Below are 16,019 nucleotides of genomic sequence, written 5' to 3' on the forward strand. Positions count from 1 at the left end.
TATCACCACTCAAACCTGCGCTCACCAACAGCCTTAAAATGCCCCTGCGCCGGCCATCTCCCCTTTCAGGGAAGTGGCGGGTGCGGAGGGGCTTCTCGAAGTTCATGTGCCTTTGTTCCTACCAGATCTGTTGGCCATAAAAAGCGCTTGGGGTCATTCTCCTCGGACCCCTCGCAAACATAAAGGAATTCCAATGTTTGGCCCAAGCATATGATCTCGCCTGGCATGATATCCAGGTAACCCTGAACCTCAGAGGAAAGGAAACAAATCCAGACAGCTGCTCGCGACCACACAGACCAGATTCATATTACCGATCCCATTGGGACAAAGGCCATGCCGGCAGCTGACCCTAATTGGAATTACCGGCAACAGGGACCTGGCCACAGGTGACGGGATCAGGGATCAGATCCAATGCTTGCTGGCAGGCATGCGAGCAGCCCTGAATAAGTCTGTTAATTTTAATACGCTCCCAGAAATTATCCAAGAGCCCAGTGAGAACCCGCAGCGCGGTGTAAGGCCGTCCTCTCACTCTCGGTTTTGCCTGGTTCCCATGTTCCTTGTCCTAGTTTTGTTGTGTGTTGTCTTGGTTTGTTTGGACTGATGCTATGGGACAGACTCAAACTACCCCTTGACTCTAATCTCAAACCATTCCAAGGATGTTAGGGAAAAAGCTGACGGATTTAGGCTTAAAGTAAAGAAAAAGTTCTCTGTCTTTTGCAGGAACGAATGGCCAGCCTTCCATCTTGGATGGCCAGAAGATGAAACCCTCACCCCTACCTTGATTAAAACCATTTCTTTCTCCTAGGATTCTAGGCCTGAGAAGCCGAGAAACAATGCCATGCTGCCCTTTACCCCGAGGCCCCTCCCCCTCCTTAAATGCTTATTAAATAACTTCTCCAGTTTCAGGAAAAGAGGAAAGAACTATGGCTTTAACCTAAAGCTATCCTGGCTGCGGACACTGCCGGCTGGACTGGCCGACATTCTCTGGGACTGATAACCCCCAGAGGGCTCCTGTAACCTTAACCTTGCCTCTTCTGCCGTCCCCCCACTCTCGGTTTCTGTACCTGCCTGGATGTAATATGCCTCATTGCCTCCTCCCATCCTCGGAGGCTAAGAGCAAAAGGCACTCCCAGGGACATCTAGGTCTTGGGAGCCGGGAAGACACTCTTGTCTTCCCTTCCACCTTGGAAATGGCGCCAGTAATCTGTAAGAGTCCCCTGTCTAAACCTCCGGAGGTAAACTAGTTTATCATCTAAATTTTAAATGCACATGTGCTTTTGTCTGGGGTATTAAATGGAGGTCTGGACACACGACTTCCCACCCCAGGGCCACACCGAGACATCCGTCGGGCCCTTTAGTAAACCTGTAAACACCTGTTTTGTGGCCACTTCTGCACCCTTTTTGTACGGTTGTCATTGTCATTGCTTTTGGTCTTATGCATAGGTGAAAGTGAATGTGCAACTCAGTCTGGCAAGCCTGCCGAGTGTCTGTGGCAGCACTGACCAGCTTCTGATTGTAAGTCACCACGCTGAGACCGCTACGGCTAAGCATCACCCAAGTTGCTTTGGGACACGGCCAGATGGGTATCTGACTGGTCTCCTCATTAGAGGGGGCACCCCTACCCCTTTGTCTGTCTTTGCGACACTGCCTCAGAGAACGTGGGGTTGGGACTGTGCAGAGAAGGAGACCTTACTGGTCTGGCTGAGATAAAATCATACTGAAGGGGACACTGACTCTCTCTGTGTTCCTCTGCCTTGTAGACGTGAGGGCTTCTCCCTCATTCATTTCCCAGGTTAACAGCTGTAATTGGAGAAAAATTTAAAACTGGAAATTCTCCTTCTCTGCCCCTGGGGAGCCTCTCCTCTTGCCCTCCCTTCCCGCATCCTTTTTCTGTACCGCCTGGGTGGGGAGAGCCGGCCTGCATAACTGCTCAGGTCCCAGGCAAGGCCAGCTTCTCCCTCTGCCCTCGGTGACAAGAAAGAAAACACCACAGAAGGCAAGATTTTTTGCCCCAAATTTCCAGGTCAAAACTGAAGCACGAGCCACAACTCGTGATTGGTATATTGGTATAGGATGAGGTCCATAGATGCTTGTGCTTTTGACTCGTGGCAAAACAACTAGGGATCTTTAAAACTGTTAAAAAGCTGCTTTGTACTCAATCGGTTCATAAGTTTACCACCCACGAAAAACTCTGGGATAAATACCTCTCGGTTGGTTACGAAGTCCTCAGTTGGGGACTAAAGGTTCAGGCTGATGGGAAAATAAGAAAAGCAGCCCTATCTGCAGGAAATTGGGGATAAAATTGGTGATATGTAAGAAAGATATAAGAGGAAAATGCATTTGTGTTGAGGGTAAAAGAAAGTAATTTTGTCCTAAATGAGATTGGTTGTTTGGAAAGAAATGGCTTTGGGATGTTAGGGAAAGGAAAGTTGTAGAAGGTTCGTGAAAGGAAATCATTGAGAAGGAATTTTATGAGTGAGGTTGAGATAAATGAAATTTTAAAGATATACTGGTATAAGGTTGAAATTCTGCTTTTCTCTCCGTTCAAAAGACAAGTTTTTCCGAATTGTTGATCTGCTCTTGATAAGACTGTGTACATGGAGAGTTTCTCTCTTGTCTGCCAAAAAGGCCAAAGAAGCTTTAGGGCTTCTCTCTGTCAGGTCCTTGATTCTTAGTTAAACTTTTAAACGTTAAAGGAGTTGGATGTTCCTAACCACCATGCCATGCTCTGCATGTACCTTTGGGATCCTTCATTGTCACTTTGGTTAAATAAATAGAGTTTTCAGATTTGTAATAATCCGTAATTCTATTTAGGATGTGCTTTATAACTTCCTAAGGTCTTAACAAACTTCCCAAGAGTTAAATGGTAAAAAGCCTTACACAATTAGGCCCTTGTATTTAGAATGCCAGGTTACTTAAAAACACTGTTGTACCAAAAAGCTGCCTTCAACCTGATCAGAAGTTGTTTCTACCAAGGCATTTATCTTTTCTCTCTGCTTAAACCGTCCGAAATTCAAAAACTCACAGTGAGTTTTCTTTTTCCATGACGATTACAATTGTTTGCATAAGTTCAATGAGAATCTGTTCATTTTGTAACAGGACACCATTAGAAATACTGGTTATTTTACCAAAGCTTTGACTGGCATGTCCTATTCAAGGGTCAGGCATAGGCTCAGATATGACCTGACAGCTTTGAGGAACTAAGGTTGACTTTATGGAACATGGAGCCATAAAGCCTCGTGGAAATGTTGGCTGGACACCTTGCTCACAGGGTTGCCAGCAGCCTCCCCAGGTGAGTAAAGAAGGTCACTTCCTGGCAGGTGTAGGGACCTCAGCATACCTTGGGAACCTCGGGAAGAGGAATTGGCCCAACTCAACAGGTATTCCAGGCCTGTCTCATGGAAAGTGCTTGTTTGGCTCGGCTTCTGGCCCAGAGTGGCTACTAAAAGTTCAACCTGGCGATTCCTTATAAAAGGACCCAGCAAAGCAAGCCTTATAAAATCCCCATGAACAATCCTTGTTAGATCTCAGGCTTGTCAGTCTGTGAGAATGATATTTAAAATGGGGGTCACACCTTTCCAAAAGACTTAAAGGTGGAATTCACAGATATGCAAACAAGAAGTTCAGCCCCTGTTAAAGTTTCAGGTATCTCTCTGGAGTTACGTGGACTGACTCAGAAAAAACCCTCAACCTGGTGAGTGATCCAGATCAGTTGATCAGCTTGAACTGATCTTCAAAAAGACTCTTGACTCCAGGGATCTCCAGCCCTGCTCCAGCCACAGCCCGGAAGCTGGCTGGTCTAGCACGGCAGAAGCCTGAGGAATCACCGGTCCAGTAAGATAAACTGTCCTGTCTCTTTGCCATCGGACTGGCAAATGTCGCCCCAGAAGGCTGGGGGAACAGCAGAAGTTCCTGATGGTGTTCTGTTGGTATTAACTGCCTCTGATCTGGGCATGGGATTTTACCATAGCAAAAGGTAAAAGGGGAGCCTGCGCCTCTACCGCCAGACTCTAACGGGGGGTCCTCAAGTGGCCGCTAGACGGCCCGCCAGTCTGGCTAAGGTTAATCGTGTACAACAGGAAAGGATGAGTCTCCGGCCGCCTTTTCAGAAGGAACCATGCAGGCGTATCGCACTAGTGCGCCCAAGGGTCCTGGCAACCAGGGAACCAATCTGCTGTCGTCCTTACTTCTGTAAACCAGGCAGCACCAGGTGTTAGAAACCCTACAGGAGACCCTCACCAAATTAACCATGGAGACGGGCAGACATTGGGTAAACTCTCCTTCCTACAGGGTAAAATTCCCCTTAAACCCTAGGCCTTACTCCTTATAAGATTGTGTGGACGACCCCCTCCCATTATTCTAACCTCACATCAGAGTTATAATTTGTTTTGTTCCTTAAAAATGCTTCAGCACGATCAGGCCCCATCTAAAGGATGCATCAACTAAGGTCATTGACGCCGATCTAGCCGAGCCAGAAAGCTCTATTAGTCAGTTACAACACTCCTTGGATTCCTTTGCTGCAATGGTGTTACTAAACAGGCAAGGGTTAGACTTCTTACCATTACACCAAGGAGAGCTATGCCAGGCTTTAGGGGAACAATGCTGCTGCTATGCCAGTAGCTCAGGAATTGTACAAGATAATCTTAGCCGTGGTTCGCGGCCATCTATAAGAAAGGGCAAAAATAAGGAGCCAAAAACCAAAATTGGTATGAAAGCCTCTTCAACTGGTCTCTATGATTAATTAGCCTCTTGTCCACCCTGGCCCAACCCATAATCTCATTCCTCCTCGTAGCCCTACTGGGGCCGTGCCTGTTCCGTTGTTTTTCCAACTTTTTACAGGAGCAGGTGACAAGACTCACCAACCAGGCCATCACCCACCTGCTGCTGGTTTACCGGTACTCTCCCATTCCGACCACAAAGCCCAATCATCACGTCGCCCGATCTCAGCAGGAAGTAGCCAGAGACCTGACGCCGCCCCATAACACCAAAAAGGTCGGAATGTTAGAGTCACCTTAAGGTGGCGACCGAGTGGCCATTTCTCCGGGGGCTGGAGGAGAACAAGTGCACAGACGACCTCCCTGCCCTTCACCTGCAGACCTGGAATGTCCCACACCAGTTTGAAAACAGCCAATCATGAAGCTCTAGCTTCCCATCACCCTGACAAAGGAGGCCACCTATTCCATCCCGCCACGCCCCGAAAGGCCCTTATTTGGTAATCTGCCCTCCCAAGGTCAAACCCAGAACCCCTCACCCATAAAGACACCCCCGCATCCCCACCCCCGCCCATCGCCTATCAGGCGCGACCTCCCCGACTCCCCACTCCCCCGGCCATGGGACCTCGCCCTGGAATCGCAGACCCCAACCAAGGCTTTCTTGGCTCCATAACATGGTCTCTTTCCTCCCATCTCTGCCTCCGTCTATTAAATCTTACATCTTTTAGATTAATACTAAAATGGGTAGAAATTTCCAGAGCTAGAAGCTGCATTCAAGCTGAACAAGAATTAGGAACATAAGGTTAAGTGAACTGATAAAAATTATAGTTTTGAGACTCTTGTTGTTGGAAATATTGTTGGTCCTTTAATGTTTGCTTATCCAGATTAAGAAACTTTCTCTTATGATATCTGTGATATACAGTAATGTCATAAAGTATTTGTCTTGAGCATTTATCCTTTCTACTTAAACCGTCTGAAATTCAAAATCTCAGTGAATATTTCTTTCATGGCCATGACAATTGTTTGCATAAGTTCAATAAGAATCTGTTCATTTTATAATAGAACACCATTTGGAAATACTGGTTGTTTGACCAAGGCTTTGACTGGCATGTCCTATTCAAGGGTCAGGCATAGGCTCAGATATGACCTGACAGCTTTGAGGAACTAAGGTTGACTTTATGGAACATGGAGCCATAAGGCCTTGTGGAAATGTTGGCTGGATACCTTGCTCACAGAGTTCCCAGCAGCCTCCCAGGTGAGTAAAGAAGGTCACTTCCTGGCAGGTGTAGGGACCTCAGCATACCTTGGGAACCTCGGGAAGAGGAATTGGCCCAACTCAACAGGTATTCCAGGCCTGTCTCATGGAAAGTGCTGGCTTGGTCGGTCTGGCCCAGAGTGGCTACTAAAAGTTCAACCTGGCGATTCCTTATAAAAGGGACCCAGCAAAGCAGACTCCAAAAAATCCTCATGAACAATCCTTATTCTTGCTGCGCTTATGTAAATAATTAGGCCAGGGTTGTTTAGGATGGACCCCTTCCACCAATGCATTAGTTTCGATTTGGCTATCTCTGATTATGGAGGTTTTTGAGAGAGAAAAACTATTTCAGCAATGCACTCCTGTAAATGTTATTCTAGTTCTGAGTGCCTTTAAATATTTGTTAATGGATCTCAGGCTTGTTAGTCTTGTGAGGATGATATTTAAAATGGGGGTCACGCCTGTTCAAAAGACTTAAACGTGGAATCCACAGATATGCAACTAAATCAAAGAATTCAGCTCTCTTAAAGTTTCAGGTATCTCCCTGGAGTTAAGAGGATTGACTCTGAAAAACCTTCAACTTGGTGAGGTGATCCAGATCCAGTTGATCCGCGCTGAACTGACCCTCAAAGACTCTGACTCCTGAGATAAGATTTCCAGCCCTGCTGGCTGGTCTAGCACGGCAGAAGCCTGAGGAATCTTCGGTCCAGTAAAATAAACTGTCCTGTCTCTTTGCCATTGGACTGACAAATGTCACCCCAGAAAGCTGGGGAGACAGCAAAAGTTCCTGATTGTGTTAACCTTCCTCTTATGAATAGGATGTTCTGTTGGTAACAATTACCTCTAATCTGGGCATGGGATTTCAACAAGGCAAAAGGTAAGGAGGGCCTAAGCCTCTACCCCCAGACTCTAATGGGGGGTCCTCAAGTGGCCACTAGTTGACCCACCAATTGGGCTAAGGTTAGTAATGTAGAAAGAACCATGGAGGCGTACTGCACCTGTACGCCCAAGGCCCCTGAACAAATTGGCTGTCATACTTACTTTTGTAAACTAGACAACTCCAGATATTAGAAACCCTAAAAGAGACCCTTACCAAATTAACCACGGAGACTGGCATCCATTGGCTAAACTCTACTTCCCTTTGCCCCTTACAGGGTAAAAAATTGCTATTGTTGATCTTATTTTCTTTTAAGTAAAAGAGGGGGATATGTTGGGGCCCAGTAGGCAAAAATTACCCTCAAACAATATTTGGCCTCCTGGGCCACGCATGTGGCTTCTATTCATCCTGTCTGATTTTCTCATTGCTTTGTAAAGGGACATATACTTTTAGGCTTGGTTCCGGCAGTGGCGCCAGCCCTCCCCTTACTTTGCTTTCTACCTCTTTGTCTGCTGTTGGGAGTAAACTGCAAACCTCTGCCAAAAGATTTGCCTATTAAAGGAGGAGCATCTTGCCCATGCATAACTGATGAGGGGCCTTAAGAAATGTAAATATCCTCATAGAATTCTACAGGCTCATCTTCTGCTTGGAGCCAGACTATTATTCGGGAATCCCTCTCCTGCAATGACTTGATAATTCCTGATATTTACACCTGTCCTGTTAAACATGACCCTTTCCGGAGCATGTCTTCACTTCAAAGACCTTGAACTATGTGACCATTAAATGATGTAATCACCTATGGTATATAAGACCCTGGCCATCTAAGTAAAGTGTGGCTTTTCCACCATGCCCGTTGTCTGTCTTGTCTGTCGTTGTCTGTCTTCTTTCCTAGAGATAGTGCGCTGACACCAACCCCCTACTCGGGACCTTTCGACTGGGGTGTGTGGGCTGGTCCCCCACTCTTATCCAGGATGGACAAAATGAGATTGGGCCAGAGTGGAGTAAGGAAGTGGAGCAACGTGTTAGGAATCAAGAGATCATTAAAAAATAAGGTCTAAACATGAGACTCTGGTTGGGTGAGACATAGGAAAAGGTCAGGCATGTCTCTTAAGAGTTTGGGTCCCCGCAGATGGAAGTCTGGGCCATTCTGTTTAGTATAGGCTTCCTGCCTAAGGGAACCTACTAGATAGTAAGAACTGGTAGTCAAATTTCACATTAAGCATGAATAAACCGTGAGCAGGCCTTTGGGTCTGTCTTGTCACTTTTCCATGACCTTGGTTCCCAGAAGCCTGCCTTGCAGAGGTCACACAAAAGTGAGTTTTAGAGCCACCCTGTGGCCGTAGGAGGTACTGCTGGTGACCTGGTGTGTCTGTCCTTCCCCAGCGCTGGTCCCCAGCCTCCGGCACTGGAACTCACACATTTGATTTGATCTGGTCAGAAATGAGCTGGGGGCGGGGGGGGGAGATAAAGGTTTTATCATGGAAAAATTCAAACATGTAAAATTAAAGAAAATAGTATAATGAGCCCCTTTGAAGCCTATCACTCTGCTTCAAAAATACTGCCCCACGGCCAAACTTGTTTCTGGTGGACGGCCCTCTCTCAGCCCCACTCGGTTATTTCAAAGCAAATCCCAGACATCACCAAATAGCTCATATTGACCAATATCCGTTGCCCAGTATCCATCATATATATATGATGAAGTCCGCACCCTGCACTTGATTAATGTGTCTCTTACATGTTGGTTTTTTAAATCTTAGACTCCCCCCCCCCCCCCACTCCTCCTTGTTTTCTTTTCTTGCAGTTTCTCTGCTGAAGGCCCTGGGCCATCGGGGGGTGGGGTTCTCATATAGCATGTTCCTCTGGGTCCTGTGTTTCCTGTAAACTGGTCGTTAGATCTAGCACATCCTCCAAAAGGGACCAATTCGTTGTTCTGTTAGGATCATTGCGAACAGGCCCATTTACCATCTTTTGTGGGTTTTGTGAGGCAGCAGCTACTGGGCTTTGCTCAGTGGTTTTGAAGAAGGAACAAAAGCCCAGTGTTGCCAGAGTCCTGGGGATTTTGTTGTTCTTGTTTGAAGAGAGGCCAGAAATCCAGTTTCTTACTCCAGTTATAAATGTATCCAACTTCAAAAAGTGGGGAAGAAATGAGAAGAGGAAAAAAGTGCCAAGAGCACACAAGTCTGAAGCCATCAGCTTTCAGCCTCTGGATCAGTGCTGTCCAACAGAACCTTCTACGATGATGGAAATATTTCATATTGTCTCTGGCCAGTGTGGTAGTGTGGCTACTGGACACTTGAAATGTGGCTAGTGGGTGGGGCTAAGGAACTGAATTTTTAAATTTCAGATTAATTTTTTAATGTTTATTTTGAGAGAGAGAGAGAGTGCACATGCGCACACACTCTAGCATGAGCAGGGGAGGGTCAGAGAGTGGGAGAGAGAGAATCCCAAGCAGGCTCCCTGCAGTCACCGTGGAGCCCAACTCAGGGCTTGAACCTAGGAACCATGTGATCACGACCTGAGCTGAAATCAAGAGTCAGATCCTTAAGTGACTGAGCCACCCAGGCGTCCTTAATTTGAATGACCCCATATTGAACCGCCACCCTAGCGGCCACCATATTGGGCAACGCAGATCCGGACAGAATCATCCATTGGTTTCTAAAATTTGGAAACTGGCAGGATAAATGGAGACGTAAACGTCAGAGAGTGCTCTGGACGGTGACGCTGGACCACCGCCACCTCACAGCTGCAGCAGAACCTTTCTGAACCTAGAGATCAAGTCCACGTTCCCTGGCACCATACTCACTGACCTGACTTCCCTTTCTAGCAAGAATTTCCGCCTCGCCCCCTGCCTTTCAGCTACTCGGACATGTCTCCTTCCTCTACAAAGCAGGCTCTCACCTCCTCCGGGGCTTCTGCTAAAGCGATCCCTCATTAACCTCACAAATGTTTATTGAATACACACTCCATTCCAGGAATTGTATTGGGTTCCAGAAATACATATTTCCTTCTCTTGAGTAACTTAGAACGTGGAGAGGGAAACGCTCGAGGGGACGGTGACCGTGTTTTAGGGCGCTCCGTGGCTCAGTCGGTTTCGGCTCAGATCACAATCCGATCCCAGGATAGAGCCCTGCAGTGGGCTCCGTGCTGAGCGGGGAGCCTGCTTGGGATTCTTCCTCTCCCGCTCTCTCTTTGCTCCTCCCCTTCTCATGCGTGCTCTCTCTCTCTCTCAAAATAAATAAACTTTTTTTTAAAGTAGTGTTTTGCAGGGGACCAGCCCACGCACCAGAGTCTAAGGGTCTCTGAGTAGGGGGTTGGTGTCGGCGAAATATCTACAAGAAAGAACACAGACATGAATGGTGGAAGAGACCACATTTTACTGTGAAACTTGGTGTCTTATATACCACAGGTGATTACATCTTTCTTTTAATGATTACATTGTTTGTAACTTCTTAGGAATCACATGTTTTAGAATAGATCATTGGTTTCACGGAAGAGAGAACAGAAAGTTAAAGACAGAAATGAAGTACAATACAGAAGATCAAAAAACATAATTTATCACTAAAAATACATCAGTGGGAGTCTTATTTTGCGTATATAGTGTAATATTAACCGAAGCTTATGACAAGGCTATTTTTCTTTAAAAGTTCAAACAATAGTCTGTGAGTAAGGTGCCTCTAACTAGGGGGGGAAGTTTCAATCAGAAAATCTGCCCATTTACTGAAACCACAATTACCAAGTGGCATGAATAATAGGAGAACTAACCCCAGTCTCTGATCCACTTAGGTCAAGCAGTCAAGCGCACACATTTTCAAGCAGGGGAAGCAGGGTCCCAAAGGCCACACAGCATTGCACCCCAGTCTCCCAGGACCTTTGTTCTTTTGTCCTCATCCTCAAAGGGGGGGAGGGCCAACCGTTATCCAGGGTAGCGCCTTCCTAGACAAAGCTCGGGACTTTGCGATTACGTACGCTCCCCCCGGAGGCTTTGCCGTCACCGTGGAATCACCTCTACAGGCTTTTTGGCCGGATGGGCCCCAACAGTGTTTTAAGTTATCTTGGAGGAGGCACATCAAAGGCCTCTTCTCCAGAGTCGGGGAGGAGGGGGGAGGGAGCTTCTGAATTGAGTCTCTGGGGAAAGGGGGTATGTAAGGGCCACCCAGGTAACGAAGGATCCGCAGAGACAGTCGGCACCAAGTGCATGTAGGCATCTGTAAATGAGTTGGCAAGGTTGTCACATGGAGGTGAGGAGGGAGAGGCTGAGGAATCAGGCCAGGACCAGACATTAATAAAAGCATAATAAAATCATAATAATGGAGTGAATATGACCAGTCAGGCCCTGAGGGGTTTATCTTAGCGAATGAACTCAGAGTGATCCATTTCAATCTTTACTATTTTCCGTATGGAGACACTGAGGCTCAAGGAGGTTCGGCAGCCAGCCCAAACTATACAACCAGGAAGTAGCAAAGCCTACAGGTGAAACACTGGCAACGTGCCCCCAGGGCCTGCTTAAGAAGTGCGCGGCCTTGGGGGCCCAGCCAAGAAGTTAGGACTTAATCTCAAAGGTGCTGGGGCACTAAGCCACGGTGTGATGGGGTCAAATTTGCATTTTAAAAAGATGACTCTCTGTGGTTATTCTGGAAGCAGAGACATCAGAGAGGAATCTATTACAATAATCGGGCAAGAGAGGAAAGGGGGGTGGAGGAGGGCAATGGAAAGGGGGAGTGAGGGCTGGCAGGAGAATTATGGAGGGAAAGGAAGGGACAGGACTTGGTGACTGGAAATAGGAAGTGGGGAGAAGGAAGGGTCGAGATGAGACCCTGGCCGCAGCACTGAAGGACTGAGAAGGAGGGATGACAGGGGCAGGGGAAGGGGTCCAGGGCTGGCCGACCGTTTCCAGAGGTGGGGCAGACCCCAGGAGCCCTCAGCACACAGACGGCTGGCTCCCGGGGAAGGGTGCAGTGTGCGGAGAGGAGACAGAAGCGGGAAATAAAGGAACAGAAAAAGGGGGGGGGGGATCCCGGAAAGCCGGGAGAGGAATGTCGTGACAACCAAGGGAGAAGAAGGTTCTTAAGGATGTGGCCTTGAGTCAGTTAAAGCCAGGCTTGAGAATCGTGCGTGGTGGTGGGAGGGGCTCTGCATGTTTCCGGTACCCCTCTCTAGAAGTTCCCAGCTCTTTCTCACCTGGAGAGCTCTAAAACCTACTGACTGACGTTTATGGTGATGAAAATCAGAACCGCGGTTCTGGAAAGGGACGAGGAAAGAACTTTCGAGGGGTGGAGGAAACGTCCTCCATCCTACATCTTGAATGGGTTTGTGGGTTGTATGTATTAAAACTTACCAGAACAACACTTCTGATCTGCGTGTTTCACTGCACGTAAATTATTCCTCAAGACTGTGACAAGCGACACAATTACGAAGCCGGGGCTCTGCCCTGGACTTTTAAGTCAGATCTGCGGGCCTGGGGCTGGCGCCGCGCTGGAAGGCCCCGCCGACGACGGTAAGGTGCACCCAGGAGGAGACGCAGGAGTTCGTGTCTCGCCCCCTAAGTGCCCAGGTGCCCGGGACCCTGGCAGCGCACCCCCACGCTCCGCCAGGCGTCCGTCTTTCTGCCGGCTTCTTCGCACGTCCGTCCCCGGTGACAGTTCATGGCCACCTGGACCTGTCGGCAGGACGCCGGGGGCAGGGGGACCGTTGCCCAGCCAGGTGCCCCAGGCCCCCTCAGGGCGCACGAGGCTGGCGGGGCGACGCAGGCATCAACGCCACCGGAGCTTAGAAACTCAGGACGGCTCTCCGCTCTCAGTCCCCAATCACCAGGTCCCCCGCCAGCCGCCAAGTGACCATGGGGAGACCTGTCCACCCCACCGGCCGGCCGACCTCGTGGCGCAACGGTAGCGCGTCTGACTCCAGATCAGAAGGTTGCGTGTTCAAATCACGTCGGGGTCAGCTGCTTTTCGCTCCCATCACTTTTACTTATTCCCCTCCCTGTGGGGACCCGCTACCCCGGAGCCCCAGCGCCCAGGCTGAAGCGGCACCTCGTGGGCTCGGAGAGTGTAGGGCTCCTGGCGCCGAGTCCCGCGCCGCCCCGTCGGGGGTTCCCAGATCTCGCGAGGTCGTGCGCGCAGATCCGGGCACGCGGAGGACGGGCGCGCGCAGCGCGGCGCGCGGCCCAGCGCCGGGAGGCTCGAGTGCGCGGGGGAGAAGGTCGCTCTGCCGGCGGTCGCCGGGTGAGTCGAGCTCGCGAGGCTGCGCCGGGTCCCTGGGAGCGCGCTCCCTCGGCCACGTGGGTGGGCCCCGCGCGCGGGAGGACGAGTTCAGGCCCCAGAGAGAAGAGCGGAGGCCGCCTCTCTGCAGACGAGGTGGCCGAGTGGTTAAGGCGATGGACTGCTAATCCATTGTGCTCTGCACGCGTGGGTTCGAATCCCATCCTCGTCGGCGTGTGGCTGGCAGCCGGGGTTCAGTTTTGTGATCCCAAGAATTTCTCTTGTTCCCCTCCTACCTCCCCCGCCTCGATTTTCACGTCACTCTTTTTGCTCTTGCTCGTTGTCCTTAGCCTTAGTTTTCGTCCCTTCTACTCCGTTTTCCAGAACGGCCAGAGGTTGGTGCCAAGGAGAGCCTAGGCACCTGTCACACATCTGCTCCTCACCTGCCACAGAGCTGACCTGGCCAAGGAAAGAAGGTGCCAGACCTGCAGCGGTGGGCGCCGTGGCTTAGTTGGTTAAAGCGCCTGTCTAGTAAACAGGAGATCCTGGGTTCGAATCCCAGCGGTGCCTCTGCGGCCTACTGCTTTTGCAAGGAAATCTCCCGGACATCCCGCCTGTGCAATTCCACACCGCCACCCCCCTACCAGGTCCATCACCATCTGTTCGGGAATCCCCCAGGACTCCTCGCCTCTGCCTCGGGCGTTTCTGGTTGCGAGCGCGGACACCACCAGGTGCTCGCTGTCCATCGCCCGCTTCCTATTCTCACCCCGACCTGCAGCGGAGCTCGGAGTGGCATCTGTATTCGCCGGTACTTGCTGCTTGCTGTTGTTTCTCGAAGTACCTGGTGAATCTGCTCATATCGTTTTCAAGTCCTCCCAAATGATCCTGCCCATTTTTAAATTTTCCCAAAGACAGGACGGATCACTAATACAACATCTACAGGTTCCAGATTACAATATCGGCAGTGGCTGGCCGGTTAGCTCAGTTGGTTAGAGCGTGGTGCTAATAACGCCAAGGTCGCGGGTTCGATCCCCGTACGGGCCAGAAGCGGGCGTTTTTTTTTCCCCTAAAACTTAATATTGCTAGTTTCTTGTTACTGGGGAAGGTTTGTAAAGCAACGTTTTGAATCCCGGACTTTTCACACCCAAAATAGAAACGTGTTGAAATCCAACCCAAAATGCTACTGCCTTGGCGAAGGGAGGAGGAGTGTTTAATAAAACTGGAGTGTTTTTGTTGTCGTTGTTATCTCTATTCGTAACTCTCCTGCCCGTAGCCTGGGGCTCCTGGATCTTATTATATGGACTGTGAACAGGAGTCTTGGAGAGTTTCAGACGAATAGGACACTGAGCGGCGTGTGGGGGATGGGGTCCGGATGGAGGTAACAGGTGTTTCCAGTCTTCCTCGTCTGTCAAGAGGTCACCCAGTCCCGCCCCCCCCCCCCGCCCGTCTGCTTCAATATCTAATGGGACCCCCTCCCTTTCTGTAGCGGGGCACCCTGCTTGTGTTTCTGCTTTTACTGGATCTTTGAGCCCATGACTGTGTCTCCCACGTGCCCCTCAGATGGCAGGGCTGCCTTAGAGCAGGAGCCATCCCTTTGCGATGTAGCCTGGGATCCTTGCCCCTTCCCAGCATCCGCTAAGAGAGCTCCGTGAAAAAGAGCGACTCTCATCCCCATTCCTGCGGCTTATCGCCCCTGTAAGACCACACAGACACACCTGAGCCTTAGCAGCCGTGCTTTAATTCCACAAAAACTCAGAAAGCCAAAACTGATTAGAACACTCCACAAGTCGGCTTCAAAACCAGCAACAATTCTGCCTGAACCCTGAGAGCAGCAGGACCCCTCCCACCTCACCCCCTCTACCATGCAATGCATTCCGTCTAGCTCCACCCGGGTCTGGCTGGGGAGGTGGGATGGTAGGGGACCAGAGGGCAGAAGCAGGTGGTTACCCATCTGCAGATGTGCATTCTTGTCTCTCTGGTGGGTGCCCAAGGACCACTCACGTCCCCACAGTCCCTGGCACCTGAGGTGTGACTACGGGGGTCAGGGTGGCCACAGTGGGGGCTGGGGCCTCTTCTGTTCTCCTTTTTGAACTACATATGGCAGTCATGTCTCCCAAGCCGAGTCCGAAGGCCCCGGGTTCCCAGAGACGGTGCTCTAGCTGGAGAAGAGAGTTGAGAACAAAGTAGCTACAGATGGCCAACTTAATAGAAGCAAGGCATCATCCCCTCCCACCAGGAAAGGCTTTAGTACTCCCCCATGTACACCTGAATAAGGCCCAGCGAGTGGTCGCGGGCCTGCTAAATGCATCTGAAAGAGCCTGCAGTATATAGGCCTCCCTTCGGCGGGCAGTTCCCACCAGGGATCCTTGAGTCCTTAGGATCCTGCAGGGCCCTGGCTTGGCCAGCCCTCTCCTGCCCTCCCGGTCACTTGCACAGGGCCTCCAACACCTCCAGAGTGCGTCGGATATCCCGGACTTGGCGCGCCAGCCCCTGAACTGGCTGCAGCGCCCGCTCCAGCTCCTCACAGCGGGCCAGCAGGGTGTACATGCCCTTGATGCTCATGTCCACGGCCTCGCCTAGGGAGTCCACGGCGTCGCGGTAGGTCTGGATGCAGCCCACGCTGAGCGCTGTCAGCTCCTGCACCGCCCCACCCAGCCCGCGCAGCAGACGGTCCACCCGGCCGCCCAGCTCCCGACTCAGCCGCTCCAGGTCCCGCAGCACGTCGGGGTCGATGGGAGGGATGGCCGGAGTCGGTGCGGGCGTCGCACAGGGCCGAGCGGGAGCGGGGGGCGGGGGCTGAGGGGCGCCGCTCAGACGAATCTTGAGTTGCAGGTTGTTGGCGACGAAGTGGGTGAGGTCGCCATGGCGGCTCACGGTGCCCTCGAGCTCCAGGGGACTGGAGATGGTGGCGCGGCGCCCGCCGCCGGCGCCGGGCTCGGCACCCCCTGCGGACCCTGCACCGCCGCACGCCCCGCTCA

The 16,019-nt window shown here is 50.6% G+C and overlaps 1 protein-coding gene and 4 non-coding genes across 5 annotated transcripts in view; 4 read left to right on the forward strand and 1 right to left on the reverse strand.

Annotated features, from left to right (window-relative positions):
• Positions 1-12,712: 12,712 nt before the first annotated feature.
• On the forward strand, positions 12,713-12,784 carry TRNAW-CCA. The gene has a single exon. It is a non-coding gene; the product is annotated as a tRNA-Trp (tRNA).
• A 407-nt stretch (positions 12,785-13,191) lies between these two features.
• Positions 13,192-13,273, forward strand: TRNAS-GCU. Its single transcript has one exon. It is a non-coding gene; the product is annotated as a tRNA-Ser (tRNA).
• A 264-nt stretch (positions 13,274-13,537) lies between these two features.
• On the forward strand, positions 13,538-13,611 carry TRNAT-AGU. The gene has a single exon. It is a non-coding gene; the product is annotated as a tRNA-Thr (tRNA).
• Positions 13,612-14,011: 400 nt separating this feature from the next.
• Positions 14,012-14,085, forward strand: TRNAI-AAU. Its single transcript has one exon. It is a non-coding gene; the product is annotated as a tRNA-Ile (tRNA).
• Positions 14,086-14,759: 674 nt separating this feature from the next.
• BORCS6 (BLOC-1 related complex subunit 6) overlaps positions 14,760-16,019 on the reverse strand; it is a 1,717-nt gene continuing 457 nt past the window's right edge. Inside the window, exon 2 of the mRNA XM_029928806.1 lies at positions 14,760-16,015. Within this exon, the coding sequence (XP_029784666.1) occupies positions 15,466-16,015 (550 nt within the window). The 3' untranslated portion in view covers positions 14,760-15,465. The remainder of the gene's footprint in view (positions 16,016-16,019) is intronic.

The sequence above is a fragment of the Suricata suricatta genome, chromosome 17 (assembly GCF_006229205.1).
Source record: "Suricata suricatta isolate VVHF042 chromosome 17, meerkat_22Aug2017_6uvM2_HiC, whole genome shotgun sequence".
Classification (NCBI taxonomy): domain Eukaryota; kingdom Metazoa; phylum Chordata; class Mammalia; order Carnivora; family Herpestidae; genus Suricata; species Suricata suricatta.